General features: G+C 45.4%; 1 protein-coding gene across 1 annotated transcript in view; it reads left to right on the top strand.

Annotated features, from left to right (window-relative positions):
* C9H14orf39 (chromosome 9 C14orf39 homolog) overlaps window positions 1-19,934 on the top strand; it is a 1,162,755-nt gene that overhangs the window by 491,474 nt on the left and 651,347 nt on the right. Inside the window, exon 6 of the mRNA XM_085626171.1 lies at window positions 8,396-8,583. Within this exon, the coding sequence (XP_085482297.1) occupies window positions 8,396-8,583 (188 nt within the window). The remainder of the gene's footprint in view (window positions 1-8,395; window positions 8,584-19,934) is intronic.

The following is a 19,934-nucleotide window of genomic DNA, read 5'->3' as shown; positions in this document are numbered from 1 at the left end:
CACCTCATCAATCTCCAATGGGAGCGAGTTCTTAATCATGATGCCCACCCCCCGCGAGCCCGAAGTGAAGCCCGAATGGGCCACCAAGCGATAGCCTCGCCGATTCATGGCATGAAAGGAATTGCCTATAAGGTGTGTCTCCTGCAGGAAGACCACATCTGGTGAAATTCGTTTCAGATACTGCAGGACCACACCACGCTTAATCCTATCCCCCAGTCCGTTAACGTTCCATGATAACACAGTCAAATCCCTACCCCCCATCATACATGGAAGCCATCAGTCGTCCCCCAAAGAGCATCTCGAAAACAACAATACAGTAAAGGGTTCGCCTTGCGGTGCAAACAAACAACACTCCACCCCCGCCCACCCATCCCAACAGAACTCCCCCCTCCCTGCACCCCTGCATGAGCCCAGACAGCCCCCCCAAAGTGCAGTGTGCCTGTCGCCCCATAGACGAAAAACTAACTAGTCCCCCAGAGGAGGAGGGAAAGCCCCCAATGGACCCCGTACGACCTCCATAGGAGGGGAACATACACGATCAGTGAATGTTAACCGGAATGTTGTCCAGAGCAAGGCCTACTATTCACCCCTCAGTTCTGATCCGGCGAGCCCTCCCCGCCAACCGCACCCCCCCCACCCCCCCGGCCCCGATCCCCAGGCAGAGTATCCAACCAGTCCCCAGCCGCCTCGGGACGGTCAAAAAAGTGCGTGCGACCATCCACCTCCACCCTCAGCTTAGCTGGAAAAAGCATTGAGTACTTAAGGTTCAGGTCCCGTAGGCGACGTTTAACTCCGAGAAAACTCAGTCTCTGCTTTTGGACCGTCGGAGTAAAGTCAGGGTAGAAATTCACGTCCATATTATCGAGCTTGACCGGTCCCTGTAGCCTGGAAGTCTGCAGGATAGCGTCTCTGTCCCGAAAGTTAAAAATCCGGGCAATGAGAGGCCGCGGCGGGGCTCCGGCCTTAGGTCTTCCGCCGGGGACCCTGTGAGCACGTTCCACCGCAAAAAGCTTACTCAGCCCCCGGGGCTGGAGACGGGTGAGGATCAGGTCTTCCACAAACAAATCTGCCGCCTCCTCCTCCCGTCCCTCCGGCACCCCGACAATGCGAACGTTGTTCCTCCGGGCCCGACCCAACTGGTGTGATTTACTAACAAGATGCAGGAAGCCATGAGTCCCAGCAGCCTCAGAATCACAATCTCACCGAAATCCAGGATAGAGGCTGAAACATCGGTATCAAAGCCTAATTATCCTGGACTCGCTGCTCTGTAGGATAAACCTGAAACTGCACTGTGTCCAGAACAGCTCAGATGAAAAGGAGCATCTGAGAAGGAGTCAGGTGTGACTTTGGCATGTTTATGGAGAACACCAGCAAACTCAGGAGGTCTGCCGTACTCCGAAAGTGGGAATCGACAGCCTGAGGCAAATGCGTCTTCAACAGCCAGTTGTCAAGGTAGGAGAAGAGCGATACCCCCAGCCTGCGCAGATGAGCTGCGACCACTGCCATCTCCTTGGTGAACACCCCAGGGGCGCTGGTAAGACCAAAGGGGAGCACGGTGAACAAAAAGTGCCCGTGACCTACCTTGGACCCCAGGTAACACCTGTGGACCAGAAGGATGGGGATAAGAAAATAAGCACCCTGCAAGTCCAACGATACCAACCAGTCTTCTCGGTCTAGGACAGACAAAACCTGAGCCAATGTGTGCATCTTGAATTTCTCCTGTTCGAGGAAGAGAATGACGGTCCAAAGGTCCAAAATGGGCTGCAACCCCTTTGCTCTTCTTCGAAATCAGAAAGTAGCAGGAGTAACAACCACTGCCCACTTCTGAAATTGGAACTCTTTCTATAGCTCAAAGTCAAAATAACCTGTCAGAAAAGAGACAGAGGGATAGCTCTAATCTGGATCATCCCTTAACTGGCGCGGAAAGAAAAGAACTGATGTCCCTGTGCCTGAGTGGCGCCTATATAGGTGACCGCGACGTCATAACTGACGTGACAATGTCACACAGAGCCACACGATTGCGCGCAGGAGTACTGCTCACGCAAAAGTTTCCGGATCCAGCCTGATGCCTAACGAATTCAAAGGTAAGGAATTTGAATATAGAAGTCTCTATCAGAAATATTCTGGATCTTCACTGTGCTCAAATTTAAACAGGACAGATGAGGGGGCTTTTAGGTTTAAACAAGCATTCTCAATGACACCTGTGAGGTGCAATATGGCAGTGTCTTGAACCTGTTGTATTTTGGTGATCCTAGTGGAATGGGCCTCTGGGTTCTCTTAGAACTTCTCTTTGTGCTAATGTTTGTGCTTGACTTTCGAGTACCTGTTAGAGATTGTGTTGGTCCTCGGCAAGTTGCTGGACTGCTTGGTTCATGATTTTCTTATAGTGCATACTGGACCTACTCCTGACACTCTATGTGTATGACTTCTCTCTGGGTTTTCTGCAGGCTTCACAAAGAAGAGATCTGAAAATGTCGACCCATGAAACAAATCCCACAGTAGCTATTCCACAAAATGTAGCTCTCTTCAGTATTTCTAGCAGCCAGTGTTCCACCTTGCATCTACCTCTTTGCACTACATTTCTCAGCCTAATTTTTTTCTTCACTAGTACTCATTCTATCCTCCATCTCAGCTATGTCTCCAGTAACCATGTCTGAGAGAGGCTTCTAACCTCAGATTCCTTACCTTAGAATATTCCCCAGAAATCAGACTGGATCTGGAAAATCTTGAGCAGTACCTATGCTCGCTGGTAGGTGGTGCTGATGTCTCCATGTCGATTTAGTCCGCACGTGATGTGACGAGCGCAGTACATACATAGGCGCCACCCCAGCACGCTGACATCAGTTCCTTTCTTTCCACACCAACAGTCGTGGATCCTGAGAACTACCTCCAGTGCAATAGAGATATGTGCACGCCAAAACCTATGTGTTTTAAGCCTACAGGGAAAGTCACAGACAGATGTTTGTGACTGATCCCTGCTAGGTATGTTTGTGATGCCTGAGGTCAGGCCACGACTCCAAATCCTGCCCCGACTTTCTCCCAATGCACCCGAAGATGATTTGGGAGAGGCCTTTGAAGCTTCTCGTGGTCGCTCCCACAGGCTGTCCCGGTCTTGTGAACAATCTCGAGCCATCACCTGGAGCTGTTACAATGACCAGTGGTCCTTGATGTCAAAATCATTGTTGGGTGAGTAAAAAAAAAGAAGAAATTGAAGTGTTGCTCAACTTCACTCCACCCTTCCAAGTGCCTAGAAGGTGCTCAAGTGTCCTTGTGTCTCTAGGCCCCACTACTGCCCACCACCCACAAAGCCAGGATTGGCTCCTTCTTTGCACTTCCTGGAGTTTTCTGGTGCCAAACAACTCCTGCTCAACTTCAGGAGTTTTACAAAGCACTGGCCGTGTCTTTGGGCAGCCGACTGCCTCTAGTGTGCCTTCTGGCACCAAGGACTTGAGAACTGTTCCTTCTGGATTGTGTTCAATAATTCCTCCGCCGATGCCGGAAGCACCCTCTGGATCTATTCCCAGATCACAACTGACTCTGGTCTCCAGCTGCATTCCGGCTCCACGGCCCGCTCCAGAGGTCGGTCACTTGATGCATTCCTGGCATCACTGATGCTGCACGGTGAGGGTGACTCTGTTGTTCTGCCCAACTCCAAGATGACGCCACACCGGTCCTGGCAGAGGTCAAGACTGGTGCTGCCTGCACCATGACAGCCTTCAGGTTTGGATAAAGTGACCCTATCTTTTGGCAGCCCTGAATTTGAGGACAAAGCAGCGTATGGTTTCTTTGACCCCCTGATGACATTGCTCAGTCCTTCCCTGAGGAAAACTGGTAAGACAAGTTTGGTGATGCCAATGGCTAGACACCTCTCTAGACTCAGGTTTGGTCTCTCCACCTGGCCCAGCCACTGCAGAGAGTGCATCATTCACCATGAAACATGAGGACGGCAACTGAGGCCCTCGATCTCCAGCTTCCCCTCAGTAGAAGTTAAAACTAATGTTTTAACCGAAGTGCTTCTGCCAAGCCAAACCCTTGTGAAGCCCATGCTTCCATTTAATGCAGCCCTCACGGATGTCTTCCTTGGGGCTTGGTCCAAACCCTGGTCAGGGGTCCCAGTCAATGCCAGGTTGCACGCCATCATCGCTTGGTGAGCAGACATTCCTCACCCAGCACCCCACACGGTAGTTTGGTGGTGCAGGCTTACAAAGCCAGAGTCAACCCACGGGTTTCTCCCTTTTTGGGGATGTCCAGGCAAGCCTCATGGATATGCCTTTATTGGCTGTCGCTTGTTTGGCGAAAAGGCACATGCAGCACAGGAGCACTTTAAGGGTAGCAGGGTCACAGCTTGCTCCTTGAGTTTGACTGCTGCCCTTCACCAACTGCATTCCTGCTTTCATCCCTCCAGTGGCTACGGTAGGGGACTTCAGCCATACCTGCAAGGCCAGCAATCTTCCCAGCCTTTTCATGGCCACAGCAGAGGTTCTCACACATCTCGCTGAAACAGGGACAATGTGCTGCCTAGTCCTCTACCCCTCCTGCTGCTGCTCCTCCCAAGCCTCTTTAGTACGCACTGCCATCTGGTAGGAAGCAGAATGCGGTAATTTTTACTGGAGTGGCAGACTGTCATCTCGGACACGTGGATGTTGCAGATTTTTAGGCGGGTTACACATTTTCATTCCTCAAAACACCACCTCCATGCCACCGTCCGTACAACGGTTTTAGGAAGATCATCTGTCCTTGTTACTCCAGGAAGTGCAGAGTCTTTTGGCCAAAGAAGCCATTGATAGTGTTCCGACATCAAAAATGGGTCATGGTTGCTACTTGCACTAGTTTTTGGTACTGAAATAAGATGGAGGCCTCCATTCTATTCTAAACTTCACCCTCTCAACCCCTTCCTGTGAAAAGACAGGTTCAAAATGCTCATTCTTGCCCAGGTCCTTTCTGCCCTGAATCCTGGAGACTGGATGGTAGTGTTGGACCTGCAGAATGCTTATTTTCGTGCTCTCGTCATGCAGGCCGAAAGACTTCATATGCGGTTCACGGTAAGCTTGGAGCCATTCCAGTTTGCTGTGCTTCCCTTTTGCCTCATCAGTGCGCCTTTGATGTTCATTTAAGGTTGCTGCACATCTTCGGGGGTCCCAGACTTTTGGAACCTTGACGATTAGTTGTTAAAGGCGGGCTCGCACCAGGCAGTTGTCACCTACCACCAGGCCGCGGTGAACCTTTGTGGGGATTCACTATCAACATGCTGAAGTCACACTTTGCTCCTTCTCAAACACATCCTTTCATTGGTGCCATTCTGGAGATAGTGGCATTGCACACCTACCACCCCGATGTATAGTCCAGGACTTCAGGCTATGATCCTGATGTTTTAGCCTCAGTACAGGATTCCTGTGAGATTCTCCATCTGTTGGGTCTGATAGCCTCTTGTATCTTGTAAGTGAAGCACCCTTGATAACACAACACTGAAGTCCCAGTGGGTTCAGCATTCGGGAAATAACTCCAATCATATCCAGGTTTTCTGAGGAGCCTGCAAAACATATGCAGTGGTGGCTACTGAATCTATCTGGTGAGCGGCAGACCTGTCTCGCTTACCCTCACAGGGCTCAGAATGGCGACTGATGCATTGATTCTGGGATGGGGTGGCTACCTGGGAAAGGTGGAGGTCAGAGGAATCTGTTCTCAGGCAGAGACTCAGCTCCATATCATTCATTTGATATTGCACAACATCGTTTGGCATTGAAAGGCTTCCTGACACCAATCAAAAGGAGGCTGGTGCAGGTTCTCATGGACAAAACAACCGCATGTGTTCCTGCAACAAGCAGGGTGGAGTGGGATGGTGGACCCTGTGCCAAGAGACTCTGTGTCTCTGGACATGACTGGAACACCAGGACATCTTCCTGGCCATACAACACCCCCGGGATCTCTGAATGCCAGGGCAGATGAACTCAGCTCTTGACACCTTGCAGTCGTGAGTGGTGTGTAAACCCGAAGGTGATACAAGGTCTTTTCTGTGATTGGAGAGAACCTTGGCTCAATCTATTTACCACTGCCAATAATGCATTGTCAGCTCTTCTGCCTGCTGGAGTTTCCCCAGCAGCTCTCTCTCAGAGACACGTTCCACTTGGAGTTGAACTTGGGACTCTTGTTTGCATTTCCACTGATACCACTCCTGTCCTGAGTCCTCAAGAAGATTAGGAACCAACGGGGCCCAAGTCATCCTTTTGGAACTCCTGGGCATGAGCATTTGTCCTCCAATGATGCTGCCCCTCCGCAAGGATCTCCTGTTGCAACAGCAGAACCGGGTCATGCACCTGAACCTGCTCTAACTTCATCTTCATGCTTGGAGATTGAGTGGCGGCATTTGAGTGTTTTCAGTCTTCCTTCCGAGGTGGGTAATGTTAGACAAGGCAGCCAGGTGTCCCTAGATGAAATCTGTATATGCCTGCCATTGAGACCAGTTTGTGGCTTGGTGTTCAGACAAGTAAGTTGACCCACTTCATGCCAAATTGTCTGAAGTATTTCTGTTTGTGTTGTTGTTGGTTCGGCAAAGTCTGGGCTCTGGGCACAGTTAAAGGATATTTGTCAGGCATCTCAGCTTTTCAGCAGGTGCTGGATCCCATTGGGACTTGAATTTCGTTTTGACATACTTGATGTGTTCTCCCTTTGAGCCCATGCATAATTTTCCTGTCTGACTTTTGAATCTTAAGATGGTTTTCTTGGTGGTCATTACATTGTCCCAGAGGGTGAGCAACCTTTGGGACCTTTCGGTTAATCTACTGTACACTATCTTCTACCAGAACAAACTCGCAGAATGCGTGCCTTTCATCCTAAGCTGGTGAACCTGTTTTGTGTCGGTAAAACGATCACCCTTGAATTTGTTTGCTCCCCCCGCCGTTCTGAGATGGAGGAGAGGCTTCATCATTTGAGTCCAAAGAGAACCCTTAGTTTTTATATTGATCGTACCAATGTACACACTTGACACTCAGCCTTTCATTGGATTCACTGGAGCAAAGAAGGAGAAGGTTGTGCAGAAGAGGACAATCTCTCGATGGATCACACTCTGCTTAAAAATCTGGCATGCATTAGCAAAGAGGAAGCCTCCTGAAGGCTTGATGGCTCACTCCACCAGAGCCAAGCAGCGACTACTGTGTTCTTTATGCATAAGGCCCATTTTATTGCTTACTGAGCCTACTTTGCCTGCTAAATTGGTCTTCATTTCCAATTTCCTTTTTGAAGATGTTGAAGCTCCCTGATGAGTTCAACATATCCCTATTGCCAGGACACTAGACTACTACTGCTGTGAATATGCACACATATTTTTGCTTCAACTCAGAGCCTTCATCCAATATTCCAACACTTGATGTAGAGAACTACCACGACCAATTACCTAAAAAATCTGGAGCAAATTCTTCAATGATGTAAGGTTGGTAACTCTGGATTAGGGGGCTTGTCAAAACATGCAACTGAGTTTTACTACTTCTATTTATTGGGTCACAGTACTCTAGAACATTTTACCAAATTTTAAACAAACCTGATTCCTTAGGGCAGTCATGGCAAAGAGCTAACCTTTTAGAAAACAGAAATAGCAGGAACTACTTCTACTGAGGTAACAAACAGCGGAATGCTTGACATTTTTAGAGGGCATACACCAGTTTTCGAATGTCTTACTCAAATACGATTAGGTCTTACTTAAATATGATTAGACCCTGTCTGTGAAAGCGAGGAATCCCAGTAGGATAATTTAGTTCACTATATGTTGAGATCTTCTTGCCTATAAATGATTTCACTCCTTGCACTCACTTTCGGAGCTCTGTCCCTCCCCATCTTTCATTGTACTCAAGAATGTTGTTAAGTTGTGCTTAATGTCTTTTTTCTGAACATTGAATTGATTTTACCTAACCTGTTTAATTTTTAAATGCTTATTTAATAGTCGTAGGAACAGGGATACAAAAAGAGTTCTTGCTTGAAGTTGTTAACAGTGACATTTGACATCTTCCTCCATTATTTATTTTTTGGTGATAAAGTTTGCGACTTTTTCAGAATAAAAGGCGTGTAATAATAAAAATACATTGTAATTAACGGAAAGTAATTTTGTGTGCATTCCAGAACTGGTAACAGAAGCTTTATCCCCACTTTTGTGATAATCTTCACCTCTCTAAGCTTTATTTTATTGATCCCAGTCTGGAAGGTGATGCTCAGTTCAGCCATAAGAATAAAACCCATTGCTAAAAATTTCTCAAGATCAAAAAGCACAAAGGAGTTTTTTTGTAATAGTTGGGAATGAGAATGAACCTATGAATGAGGAGTCTGCAGTTATGTAGTAGCTGTTTTGTGTGTTTAAATTTAGATACACCCCAAAATATCGAAATATTTTATTGAATTTGTTTTGCAGTAAAATGTATCAAGAGTATATCAACCAGTTCCAAGAGAACCTGAAGCAACACTATTCACACTACAGAGATACTGCTCTTGCCCAGGACTATTACACGAAAAAAGCTGAACTTGATGACCTTCAAAATAAAGTTTTGACATTTAAAGAACAATTTGCAAGGAAGGAAGCAGCTCAAAAAGAGATATTGGGTACTTACTTATTTATTACTCACCTATCTTAAATATATTAGTTTGTCAACTATGTTGGAGAAAAACGTAAACTATCTTGTTATCTTTACATTGAGTTCTGTCTTAATGACCACTCTGGTTGATTAACAAACTATGTAGTGTCTTGTTAAAATCTGAAAACTTAATAAATAATGCGATAAATGCTGGGTTGAGCATCTGATTTTCCCTATCTTTGTATGTTAGTTTTAGTAAAATGATGGTTTTACAAATAGGGCATGCTACATTCCAGAGTTTTGCGATAAACATTAAAGATGTCACTGTCTCTAATTTATAGTATATTCTTAAGGAAGTATTAAAAGGGCACTGCTCACCTAGGCAAAATACAAAGAAGGCTAGACCAACACAAGTGATCAGCTTCACCTTTGGAATGAGCGGGTGTGTCTAATCTTTTAGGCTTATGGCCATCTTTTTTACATGGAAGTATGATTTGGGATTGGAAATATCTGGAGGACTCTAGTAGAGGAACAAAAACTTCTGCACAAGGTTCGTAATATAAAGTATTGTAAAATTCCTAAGGGGTTTTTCTGCGGGTACCGGATCCCATGGTGACTTGAATTTGGTTATGAACTATCTGATATGCTCTCTTTTTGAACCCATGCAAAATTGTCCAGTCAGACTTTTGACTCTTACGATGGTCTTCTTGGGGGCCATTACATTGGCCCAGAAGGTGAGTGATCTTCAGGTCTTTTCGGTTCACCCACCGTATATATTCTCTTCTACCAGGGCAAACTTGTTCTCAGAAAACGTGCTGCATTTCTACCTAAGGTGGGGACCCCTTTTGTGTCGGTCATACAATCGCCCTCATTGTTTGCTCCCCCTCACTGCTCTAAGGAGGAGGGGAGACACACTAGTTTGAATCCAAAGAGAGCCCTTAGATTTTATTTCAATGATAGCAAGGAACACTGACTGGACGTTCAGCTTTTAATCAGATTCACCAGAGCAAAGAAGAGCAAGGCTGTGCAGAAGAAAACCACCTCTCAATGGATCATACCCTGCATAAAAATCTGCCATGCATTAGCAAAAAAGCAGCCTCCGGAAGGCTTGAGGGTTCATTCCACCAGAGGCAAGTCTGCGACCACTGTGTTATCATGTGGGGTGTCTGTTCTCAACATCTGGCGGCTACATTGGCATCACTTCACATGTTTATGAATCACTATTGTCTAGACATCGAATTTTCCCTAACTTTGTATGTAAATTATGGGTCTGCAAAAAGCACTTGCTACATTCCAATATGTTGTTATAAACATATTAAAGATTTTGTTCTCTCTAATTAATAGTATTTTCCATAAGGAATAATATATTGCCTGTACTGTTGAAATAAACTGTTCACTTAGGCAAAATAAAAAAGAAGGCTAGGCCATCTGAATTGACCGGCTTTACCTTTGGAAGGAGCGGTCTTAAGAGACTGTTTGTTTGATCATTAGGCTAATGTCCACCTTTTTTCATGGAAATAGGATTTGGGATAGGAAATACATGGGGGCTCTAATAGGGGAACATAAACCTGTGCATAAGGTTCGTAATAAAAAGAAAAATGAAATGCCTAAGGGAATGTGGAGTATTGTGGGAAGGAGATTTTGTGAGAGATAGTCGGGGTTGGAATGTTGAGGTTGGATAAAAGCAGTATATGGTGTCCTCCTTTTTCTGTGTCAATAAACCACAAATTGATTTTACTCGCATTTGTGCATATTTCACCCACTTTTTTAATCAGAGATATTTTGGGAATTGATTATAATAGCGTATGAACAGATATGGAATAATATATGTAATTGGACTGAAACAGATCTGCACATTGAATATTTTTCAGAATTCCACACCTGTTACTGGTCCCTAAAGCTTTATGGTACTTGTTGTTTTTATGCACTTCTTCTAAAACATTGTTCAATGCGATTATCTTCTCACAAGACCTTGGTGTTTCTTTGCACGTATCAGCGGCACATTATTTTCAGTATTTATGGCACTGTGGATAGAGTGCATCCAAGTTAATAGTTTCGTAGGTGCATGTTGCTTCAATAGCTTACTCTGTAAGAAAGCAAGGAAACATCTCCCCTAGTGCACTCTCATCTAGTAATTCCCACATAGTTTACACACCCAGTGAAAAGCATACACATGAGTTATCACTAGTGTTACAAATCATAGGCGACTTTGGAGTGTTATGTTCAGAACAGAAGCTAATGTCTGCATCCTCAGGTGATGAACAACAACAGATCCTATTGCATGCTCAATGGCTCTACCCACTAATGCAGATTGTCCAATAAGAGACTTCTATATTGGCTCTAGGATCAGCTTTGTATCTGCTGGTCTAAACAGACTGAGAGGCTGCACAGGATACAGCAGTTTGCTGTAATTAATATATATTCTCTGTATGGAACATTTTCTATTTCTCTTCTTCTTTTCCTTTTAATGTTTATTAATTGAAATAGTTTGATACACTATATTGTATATTAAGTTCAGGCTCTACTTCTGATGAAACAAGCTACTTACCTGTAATTACAGTTCTCCAGCGTTGGTATTTTAAATAGACTTTTGTGCTTGAGTCTTCCATTGAGCTAGGAGTCCCGTTGTGTTGTTTCCAAAGCAGTACCAAGAAATTGCGAGGGGATGACTTTAACTTTCTGCAGTATCCTATATGTGATCCATTGATTTTCTTAGGTGTTTTGCCAGGTGTCCGTAAGCAAACTTGAATGTGACTTCCGGGAGGTTCCATACAACTAAAAGTGTAATATTTCTATATCCTTTGTTTGCAGAGACAGCCAGATCCTTTGCATATCAAAGCAACTGATAAATTCCAGAAGTAATTTAGAAACATATGTAGGAGAGTAGAATCTGTTTCTTATAGTTACCCCCACTTTTTGCTGATGTTTCACTGTTTTCGACTTAGTCTGGCTGGGATCCTGCTATCCATGACCCCAGCGTAGCTGCTTTCTCCCCTAAATTGATTGCATGTACTTTAGGTACACTCCAGATTGGGTACTGGGGTACCCTTATAAGTACCTAGTATATGGTATACTATGTACCTAGGGCATAGGTACACCAGAGGCCTCTCAGGGGCTGCAGCATGTATTATGCCACCCCTGGAAGACCATTCAAAATGACACAACAGGTCTGCTACAGCAGCCTGTGTAAGGTGGTGCATGCACCCCTTACTTAGATATAGGTTCACTATATCTACTCCATATCACTGCACATATACATCTATCAGTCACCCCTATGGCAGGCCTTATCAATCCTGAAGGCAGGGTGCTGGGTTTTATGTGAGAGGGTGCACCTGCATGAGCAGAGTCCCTCTGCAGCCTTCGGAACCTCTATTCCGGGGTTGTTTGTGATGCAGCCAATCATATACTCTTAAGTGCGTTATAACCTTGCGGTAAATGCTAACCGGAAACATGTCGTGTTTGGTGTCAAACACCTTGGAATCATACCTTCACATCAGTAACCGGTGTGGGAGGTATGATTCCACCCTCCTAGAGGGAGAAATATGGTACCAGCTTTCTCGACCCTGGCATCAAAAGATGGATGCTGCCAGCCAAAGACACAAGTCTGCCTTCCTGCTGCTGGACGAAACTCCGGCGGGGAAGGCTGGACAATAGGTTTCCTGTCACAGGGAGGTGTAACCACCTCCCAGACAGGCTTTAGTGTATTGGGGCTGGGTGGGTGCACTCCAAGAGTGCTTTGATGTCTGCACTGGGGGCACATTTGGTGTCCCTGTGCATAGTCTAGCTCAAATCAGTTGCAGGAGCCATTTGCCCCTGCTCTGGCGCGAAACTGGACAAAGGACATGGGTGTAGCCACCCCTCTGTCCTGACCCTCCCATAGGTGGGTCCCCAAAGTTTGTTCCACCCCTTCCTTGGGTATAAAGTAGGAACCCCTGCTACAGAAACCAAGTACTTCGACAATCTGCACGACACTGAAGAATATCCCTTGGAGTAAAGGAGTTACTCCCCTGCTGAGCAGGCACCTAAACGCATCTGACCGGTTTGCATCTACAAAGCTCCTGAAGGACTCTGAAGATTTCTGCAACACAGGAGGTGGGTTCCTGTGGTCTCTGAGTTTGATCTGCACTCTCAGCTATTCTGAGGCCCGTATCCCTCGTGGGGACCGTACTACCCGAACCCCTGTGCACCGTGTACTTTTGCAGCAGCATATGCTTTCCAGTGACCCCTGAAGCTGTGCTTTTGGCTACTTCTAGTCCTGACCCTGAGCAGTGTTTCCACTGAAGATTTCCAGCTCACACTCCACGAGTGTCCCGTGGGCTGGTATTTTGTGATTCCTCTTGAGGTCCCTTCGCAATCCCTGGTCCGTTGGCCTGTGGGTCCCTGTGAAGGTAACTTTAACTTTCAGTGGGATTTCCTGGTTGCTCCAGATGTGCCCTGCCTCTCCATAGCTTGGAGAGTCCCCAGGTTCTTGCTGGGGACCGCATGGGTTGCAGTTGCCAAGGTTTGTTGGTGTTCAATCCGGACACTGACCCCCCAGCACTCAATATCCTTCGTGGGACAGCTCATCTCCAGACTTTGGTCATCGTCGACGTCTCCTGGTCCCCGTGGCTGCAGAGTCAAGCTTCACCTCTTCTCACCTGAAACATCCAACATCGGTGGGCATTCGTCTATCGTGCCCCTGGTCACTGTGAAGTGACCCAGACTCTGTCCCCTCTGCTTTCAGGTTCTTCTCAGCTCCGATCCAGGCTTGGATCGCACTGGACACTTTTCATCTTACCGGCAGCAGCACTTCTTCGCATCACGCGATTGAAATCAATGAGCGTTTCCGACACCACTTGACCCCTATGCACTCGGCTCTCCTGGGATAGGTAACACTGATATCTCGGTACTCTCAAGGGTGCTGGCCTTAGAACCTTCTATGTTCCAAAGGGTTTGCTTGAAGTCCTCTCCTAAGTGTCCTTAATATTTAAAATTCCAACCGCGACTTTCCCATAGAGTTGCACGGAGCTCGCGGCTATGTTCTCACACTGCACCTGTCCTCTGTGGGTCCCCTGTGTCACTACCGTGGGTGGTTCCTTGGGGTCCCAGCGATTCTACGTGCTCTAGGCACTGTGTCTAGTCAAGTTATGGTTGTTATACTACTTTCTTAGTATATGGTTCGGTCTCCCCCTGGAGCCCGCTGTGTATTATGCTATTTATTGTCGTTCTAGTGCTTTAATATTGTGTGCCTTGCTCTCTAATCTCATAAAGAGGTTAGTAGAGAGTGTTTAGTAATAAATACATATATTTTATATATTCCTTGTGTGGTTCTCCTTTCATTTGGTCATTCAGGAGGTTATAATCTGGTAAACCAAGCTGCTTTACATTCCTTCGAGACTTAGCCTGAAAGGCTGCTCTCCATAGCTACCACTAGGATAGCTTTCAATAAAGGTTGTCTTTAACCTAATCATCAATAAGGGTAGTTTGGACTAGGCCTGGGCAAAAATTTCGTTCCGTTCGCGGAAATTGCGATAATTTGACATTTTTGCGTTCCGCGGAGAGCGCGAAAATGTCAAAAATTCCGGTTTCCGCAGCTTGGCGATAATTTGTTTCTTGCTCGCGCTGTAAAATGATACATTCTCGCGCGCGCGCGATCGCCTTACCTGAATCCCTGCGTTCGCCGACAAGTTTTCTTGATCCGGTCGCGTTCTCCATGAGATGTTGTATTGTTTTTAGCCATTTGCGCTGTCTCGCGACAGTTCGCGCCCGCAGTGACGTCATGCGTCGCGCGATCACGTCTTTCTTCTCGCGATCATGCACCGCGAGAACAACTCAAAACAAGATGGCCGCGCCCGCAAGCAGCCACATGGGTAAGTTGGCGACCCGCAACCATGCAGAAAATCGCGCGAACATGCCGGAAAAAAACTTCCGCATCTTCGCGATATTTCTGCTTGTTTGCGATAATTTTAAACATTCTCGCGATAATTTGCGAAGGTTAATTCCGCAAATTCCGCCCACCCCTAGTTTGGACTGGTGCAAGGTGCCCACTTTAATTAGTGGACAGCATATACAAGGCCAACTTCTCACATTGGTGTGCAGCGGTTGGGATTCAAGCTTGCTATTGCTTTATCAGATAATCTAATTGAGTGACTAACTGAAAACCACTAAAGGTACTTAGGTACATATAAATCAAGACTAGAATAAAGTAAGTTCAGGTGAACTTAGAGTTGGGTAAGTCAAGGGTCTAGCACACCCTTTCTTCAACTCAAGAGTGTTTAGTAGTTCCCACTGGGTTAGGTAGGTGCCACACCACATAACACTAGTATGTCTTCTAAGCCAGAAGCCAGTGGACCTCTGCCACCTAAGTATGACTATATCCCATTCCAAGAATTGAATACCATGTGTACATCTAGGAAACTGAAGACAGGGAAAAACCCACACACTCAACGCCTCTTGGAGGCTTTGCTTTTAGATGACCTCAGAAAGACCTCAGGGTCTGATGAGGCAGGCAAGTTGGGTGGGACAGCAGAAGAGGAAAGTCCAGGAAGTGAAAACTTCTATGACCTGGACTCTGATGCTGGCCAGAAGGATCAAGATGATCCTAACGTGGACAATCCAATTCTTCCTGAAGGTGAGGGAGAAGGCCTCAGTGGCCCTCTCTTTATCCCACCTGGAAGGGTTAACAGTTTACCAAGAAGATCAAGATCCCCTTCTCAGGAATCTAATCATTCTGGTACTTCTGTAGAGACCTCTGTTTCTCATAAAAGGGAGTCCTCTTATGAGAAGAAGTGCCAACTGCTTGAGTTTGAGAGAGCTAAGCTCAGAATCAAGAGAGAGCAATTGGCCTTAGATGGGGAATCTCTGGAGCTTCATCAAGCTTCTAAAAAGTAGGGGCTAGAGCCCCATGGTGGCAGCAACAGTGTCCCTAGAGGTAGAGAACATACTCATGACCATAGGAACCTGAACAAGATTGTCCCTCCCTACAGAGTGGGGATGACATCCACAAATGGATAACTGCACTGGAGAGGGCCTGTAAGGTACAGAGGGTCCCTCATGAGCAGTGGGCAGCAATCTTGTGGCTCTCCTTTGCTGACAAAGGTAGAGACAAGCTCCTCATTGTTTGAGAAGAGGATGATGATAATTTCAAAGTCTTGAAGAGTGCTCTGATTTATGGGTTTGGCTTAGCCACTGGACAATACAGGATTAAATTCAGAGACACCCAAAAGGCACAGACTCAAGACTGGGTTGACTTTGTAGCTTGTGCTACTAAGGCTCTGGAAGGCTGGTTACTTGGCAGTAAAGTGTGTGATTTTAAAGGATTGTACAATTTAATTATGAGGGAACAGATCCTTAATAATTGTCAAAATCATCTGTTGCATCAGTACCTGGTGGACTCTGATCTGACCTCTCCCCAAGAATTGGGCCAGAAGTCAGACAAATGGGTCGGAACCAGGGTGAGGCAGAAGGTTCAGAACCAAGGTGGTGACTCCAAGAAGCAAGATTCTAAAAACTCTGATAAGGGTGGGGAGAAGGGTAAAGACCAGAACTCTTCTCAAGGGCCCCATAAATCTGGTGGGGAGTCACAATCCAACAAGGGAAAAGGCAAGAAGAAGCCATGGTGTCATATCTGTAAACAGAAGACACATTGGACAAGTGATTGTAACAAGTCCAATGACTCAACTCCAGCCACCATTGCCCCTAAGGCAACTGTTCCCCCTAGTTCAGCTCCAAGTGGTGGCACTCAGAATAAGGGTGTAGTAGGGTTAACCCTGGGATCTGAGATGGACTCTGGCCTAGTCAGAGTTCCAACTCAGGCTGTATTGGTCTGTGATGGAGGCATGGATATGGCCTCCTTATTTGTGAGCCCCAGTAATCTGGACAAATACAGACAACAGCCTTTGATAAATCGAAAAGAGGCCTTGGAATTCAGGTACACAGGAACAAGTGTCACAATGGTGACAAAAGATCTTGTGGCTCCTGAGCAAATCATACTTGGTAAGATGTACCAAGTGACCAATGCTAGCAATGTCAGGACAGACCATTCCTTGGCAGTTGTTAATTTCACCTGGGGATGGGTAACTGGCCCTAAGAAAGTTGTGGTAAGTGCAGACCTCCCTGTTGAATGCCTGTTGGGCAATGATTAGAAACTTCAGCTTGGGCTGAAGTGGAACTCAGGACTCATGCAGAAATGTTGAGAATCCCTGCAGATGTGTTTGCTATGACTTGGTCACAGGCAAAAATGTAATTCACTGAACAGGCCCTGGATCCTGGAAAAATGGACCAGGCGCCTTTCTAAGAGGTGGAGCAGTAGGGGTAAGACAGTGTTTTCCCCCCGACTCCAGACCAGTCTCTTGAGGGAGCTGATCTTAGTCCTGAAGAAGGAGCTGTCCCAGATGAGCTTGATCCTGATCAGGTTGAGTTCCTGGGGACAGGGGGCCCTTCCAGGGCAGATCTGAGCCAGGAGCAGCTAAGCTGCCCCTCTCTTGAACCCCTGAGGCTGCTGGGAGTGCTAGTGGGTCCCATAGGATCTACTGGGATGATGGACTCCTTTACTCAGAGAGTAGAGACTCCAAGCCTGGTGCCACCAGGAGGTTGGTTATACCTCTGAAGTTTAGGGGCTTCCTATTGAACATGACATCCCTTTAGCAGGTCACCTAGGCCAAAACAAGACTTGGGACAGAATTATCCCTCACTTTCATTGGCCTCACATGTCTGAAGCCCCCATAGGGTACTCCATGTCAACAGGCTCAAACCATATGTTGACAGGGCAGATATGGGCTTGCTCTTGGCTACTGATGAGGGACAGAAGGAAGAGAGTGATCCACTCCCTGACCTGCTCCAACAGAACCCTGATAATGGTTCAGTTGATGGTGTAGCCTTGGCAGGCAGCCTCACTATCCAGCAGCAAACTGATTGCAGAAAAGTTCTCAATCAGTTTAGACATATGTTTTCACTGACTCCAAGCCAGACTACCTGGTGCACTCATGAAGTGGACACTGGGAACAGTCTGCCTGTTTAAAAATAAGATTTACAGGCAACCTGGCCATGTCAGGGGCTGCATCAGGACTGAAGTCCAGAGGATGTTGGAGTTGGGAGTTATTGAACCCTCAGATAGCCCTTGGGCTAATCCAGGAGTCTTAGTACCTAAACCTCACACCAAGAATGGTAAGAGAGAGATGAGATTTTGTGTTGACTACAGGGGTCTCAATGCAGTCACTAGGACTGATGCCCATCCAATCCCTAGGACAGATGAGCTTATAGATACTTTGGCCTCAGCCCAGTTTCTGAGCACATTTGACCTGACAGCTGGCTACTGGCAAATCAGACTAGCTGAGGATGCAAAGCCAAAAACTTCATTTTCTACCCCTAATGGGCACTACCAATGTGTGGTGATGCCCTTTGGTTTGAAGAATGCACCTGCCACTTTTCAAAGGTTGATGAATAAAGTCCTTATAGGCTTGGAAGCCTGTAGTGCAGCTTATCTGGATGATATTGCTGCCTTTAGCCCCACTTGGGAGGATCACCTGGTCCACCTGAGAAATGTTTTGGAGGCCCTGCAGAAAGCAGGCCTCACTATAAAGGCCACTAAGTGCCAGATAGAGCAGAGTCAAGTTGTATACCTGGGCCACCAGACGAGCATAATTGATTATGGATGCTCTAAAGACATAAGGGTTTTCGGAAGAACAATTTAATAAAATTATAGGGGGTACATCAAAAAGTTTCAGTACCATTTCCCCCAATAACATCAATGAGGAACAATGGAAAGAACTGTGGAATAATAAAAAGAAGACTATTAGAACTGAACTACATGCTGATTTCTTAATAGAATATTGTAAAAAAGGAATAATACCTAGAGGGCTACAGATTAAAAATGAACCTGGGATCTTCATAAATAACATCAAATTTATTGAAAACTGGACATTTATCGCCAACAGATGTAGCAGAGATTGGATGCTATTGATTATAGAAACAGCTCATGAAGTCCTAATAATTGAAAGAAAGGAGATAGAAGAAATGGAAAATAAATTAAGGGAAAACACCTCTTTAGAGGATGCCAAAAAGAAACTAGAAGAAATACATAATGACATATCAGGATATAAAGACTATTTGATAAATAAGAAATCCAATAAACTACAAAAGGACGTGAATAAATACAACCTAGAACACGTTTATCCTTATTTACAAAAGGATTACTACGATAGACCCAGAGAGGATAGTTTCAATAGCTTTAATAGAAACAATTGGCAACAACCAAGGCGCACTTTTCCCAAAAAGAGAGTGACTTTTCTAGATACCTCCTACACAAGCTCTGACTCAGAGAATGAAAATCTTCATGAAAATAGAAAAGAAATAGAATCTATACCAAGTACCAGTAAAGATAATCTTTCTGTTTTAGAACAACGACAATTCCACACGAATCAAGGTCGCGGCAGAGGGAGAGGAAGAGCTGGTTTTTACTCGCAGAATCCCCAACAGAAACGTCCCTATATGAGAACAAGGAGTCAAGCAAATTGGGAATAGAAACAAAAGCTCCCATTATTAACCTCTCCAATAAAACGCTATCTGAGGAAGAAACATCCCTATTGGAGAAAGGATTAGGTTTTGCCATCTGCACCCCCATAGATAAATTTAGTTTGGAAAATGTTTCTTTAGAAAAATTAGACTTAATTACTTTTGTAAAGGAAAAGAATTTACGAACACGCAGAGTAACAATAAGTCAGGTTTAAAACCTAAATCCTCCTGGACACCATCCATCTGTCTCGTGAATAAAAAAATAGAGATACTTGAAAAAGTAATAGAAAGTAGCATAGATGATCTTTTGACTAAAAAAATGTGGTACCAAAGGAACTTAACCAACTCAGAAACTAATGCTTTAAAAAATTTAGAGGATTGCACTGACCTTACCATCAAACCAGGAGATAAAGGAGGGAGCATCGTGGTCATGGATACAACAGATTACAACAACAGAATGTTTAATCTCCTTAACAATCCGGCCCATTATCAAAAAACAAATAGAGAGGAGTGGCTACTTTTGATTAATAAAGTCACTAGACTTTTGGATCATGCCAAAGAGGATAATGTAATATGTGTGGAAGAATATGATTTCCTGAGAAATACGAACCCCAAAATACCTGCCATTTATGGCCTACCAAAAGTACATAAAGACCTTGCAGATCCCCCGTTGAGACCTATTGTCTCAAGTCTAGACTCATTAACAGAACCTCTTAGTAAATACGTAGATAGATTCCTGCAAACAATGGTGACACAACAAAAAGCCTACATAAAGGACACAACGGCTATGATTAAGAAAGTTGAGAACCTAGCATTCAATTATGAGACTCAGTGGTTGGTTACTATGGATATAGAGGCCCTTTATACCAATATACCACAAAATTACAC

This window comes from Triturus cristatus, chromosome 9 (assembly GCF_964204655.1).
Source record: "Triturus cristatus chromosome 9, aTriCri1.1, whole genome shotgun sequence".
NCBI classification, from domain to species: domain Eukaryota; kingdom Metazoa; phylum Chordata; class Amphibia; order Caudata; family Salamandridae; genus Triturus; species Triturus cristatus.
This window is presented reverse-complemented; position numbering and strand designations above follow the sequence as displayed.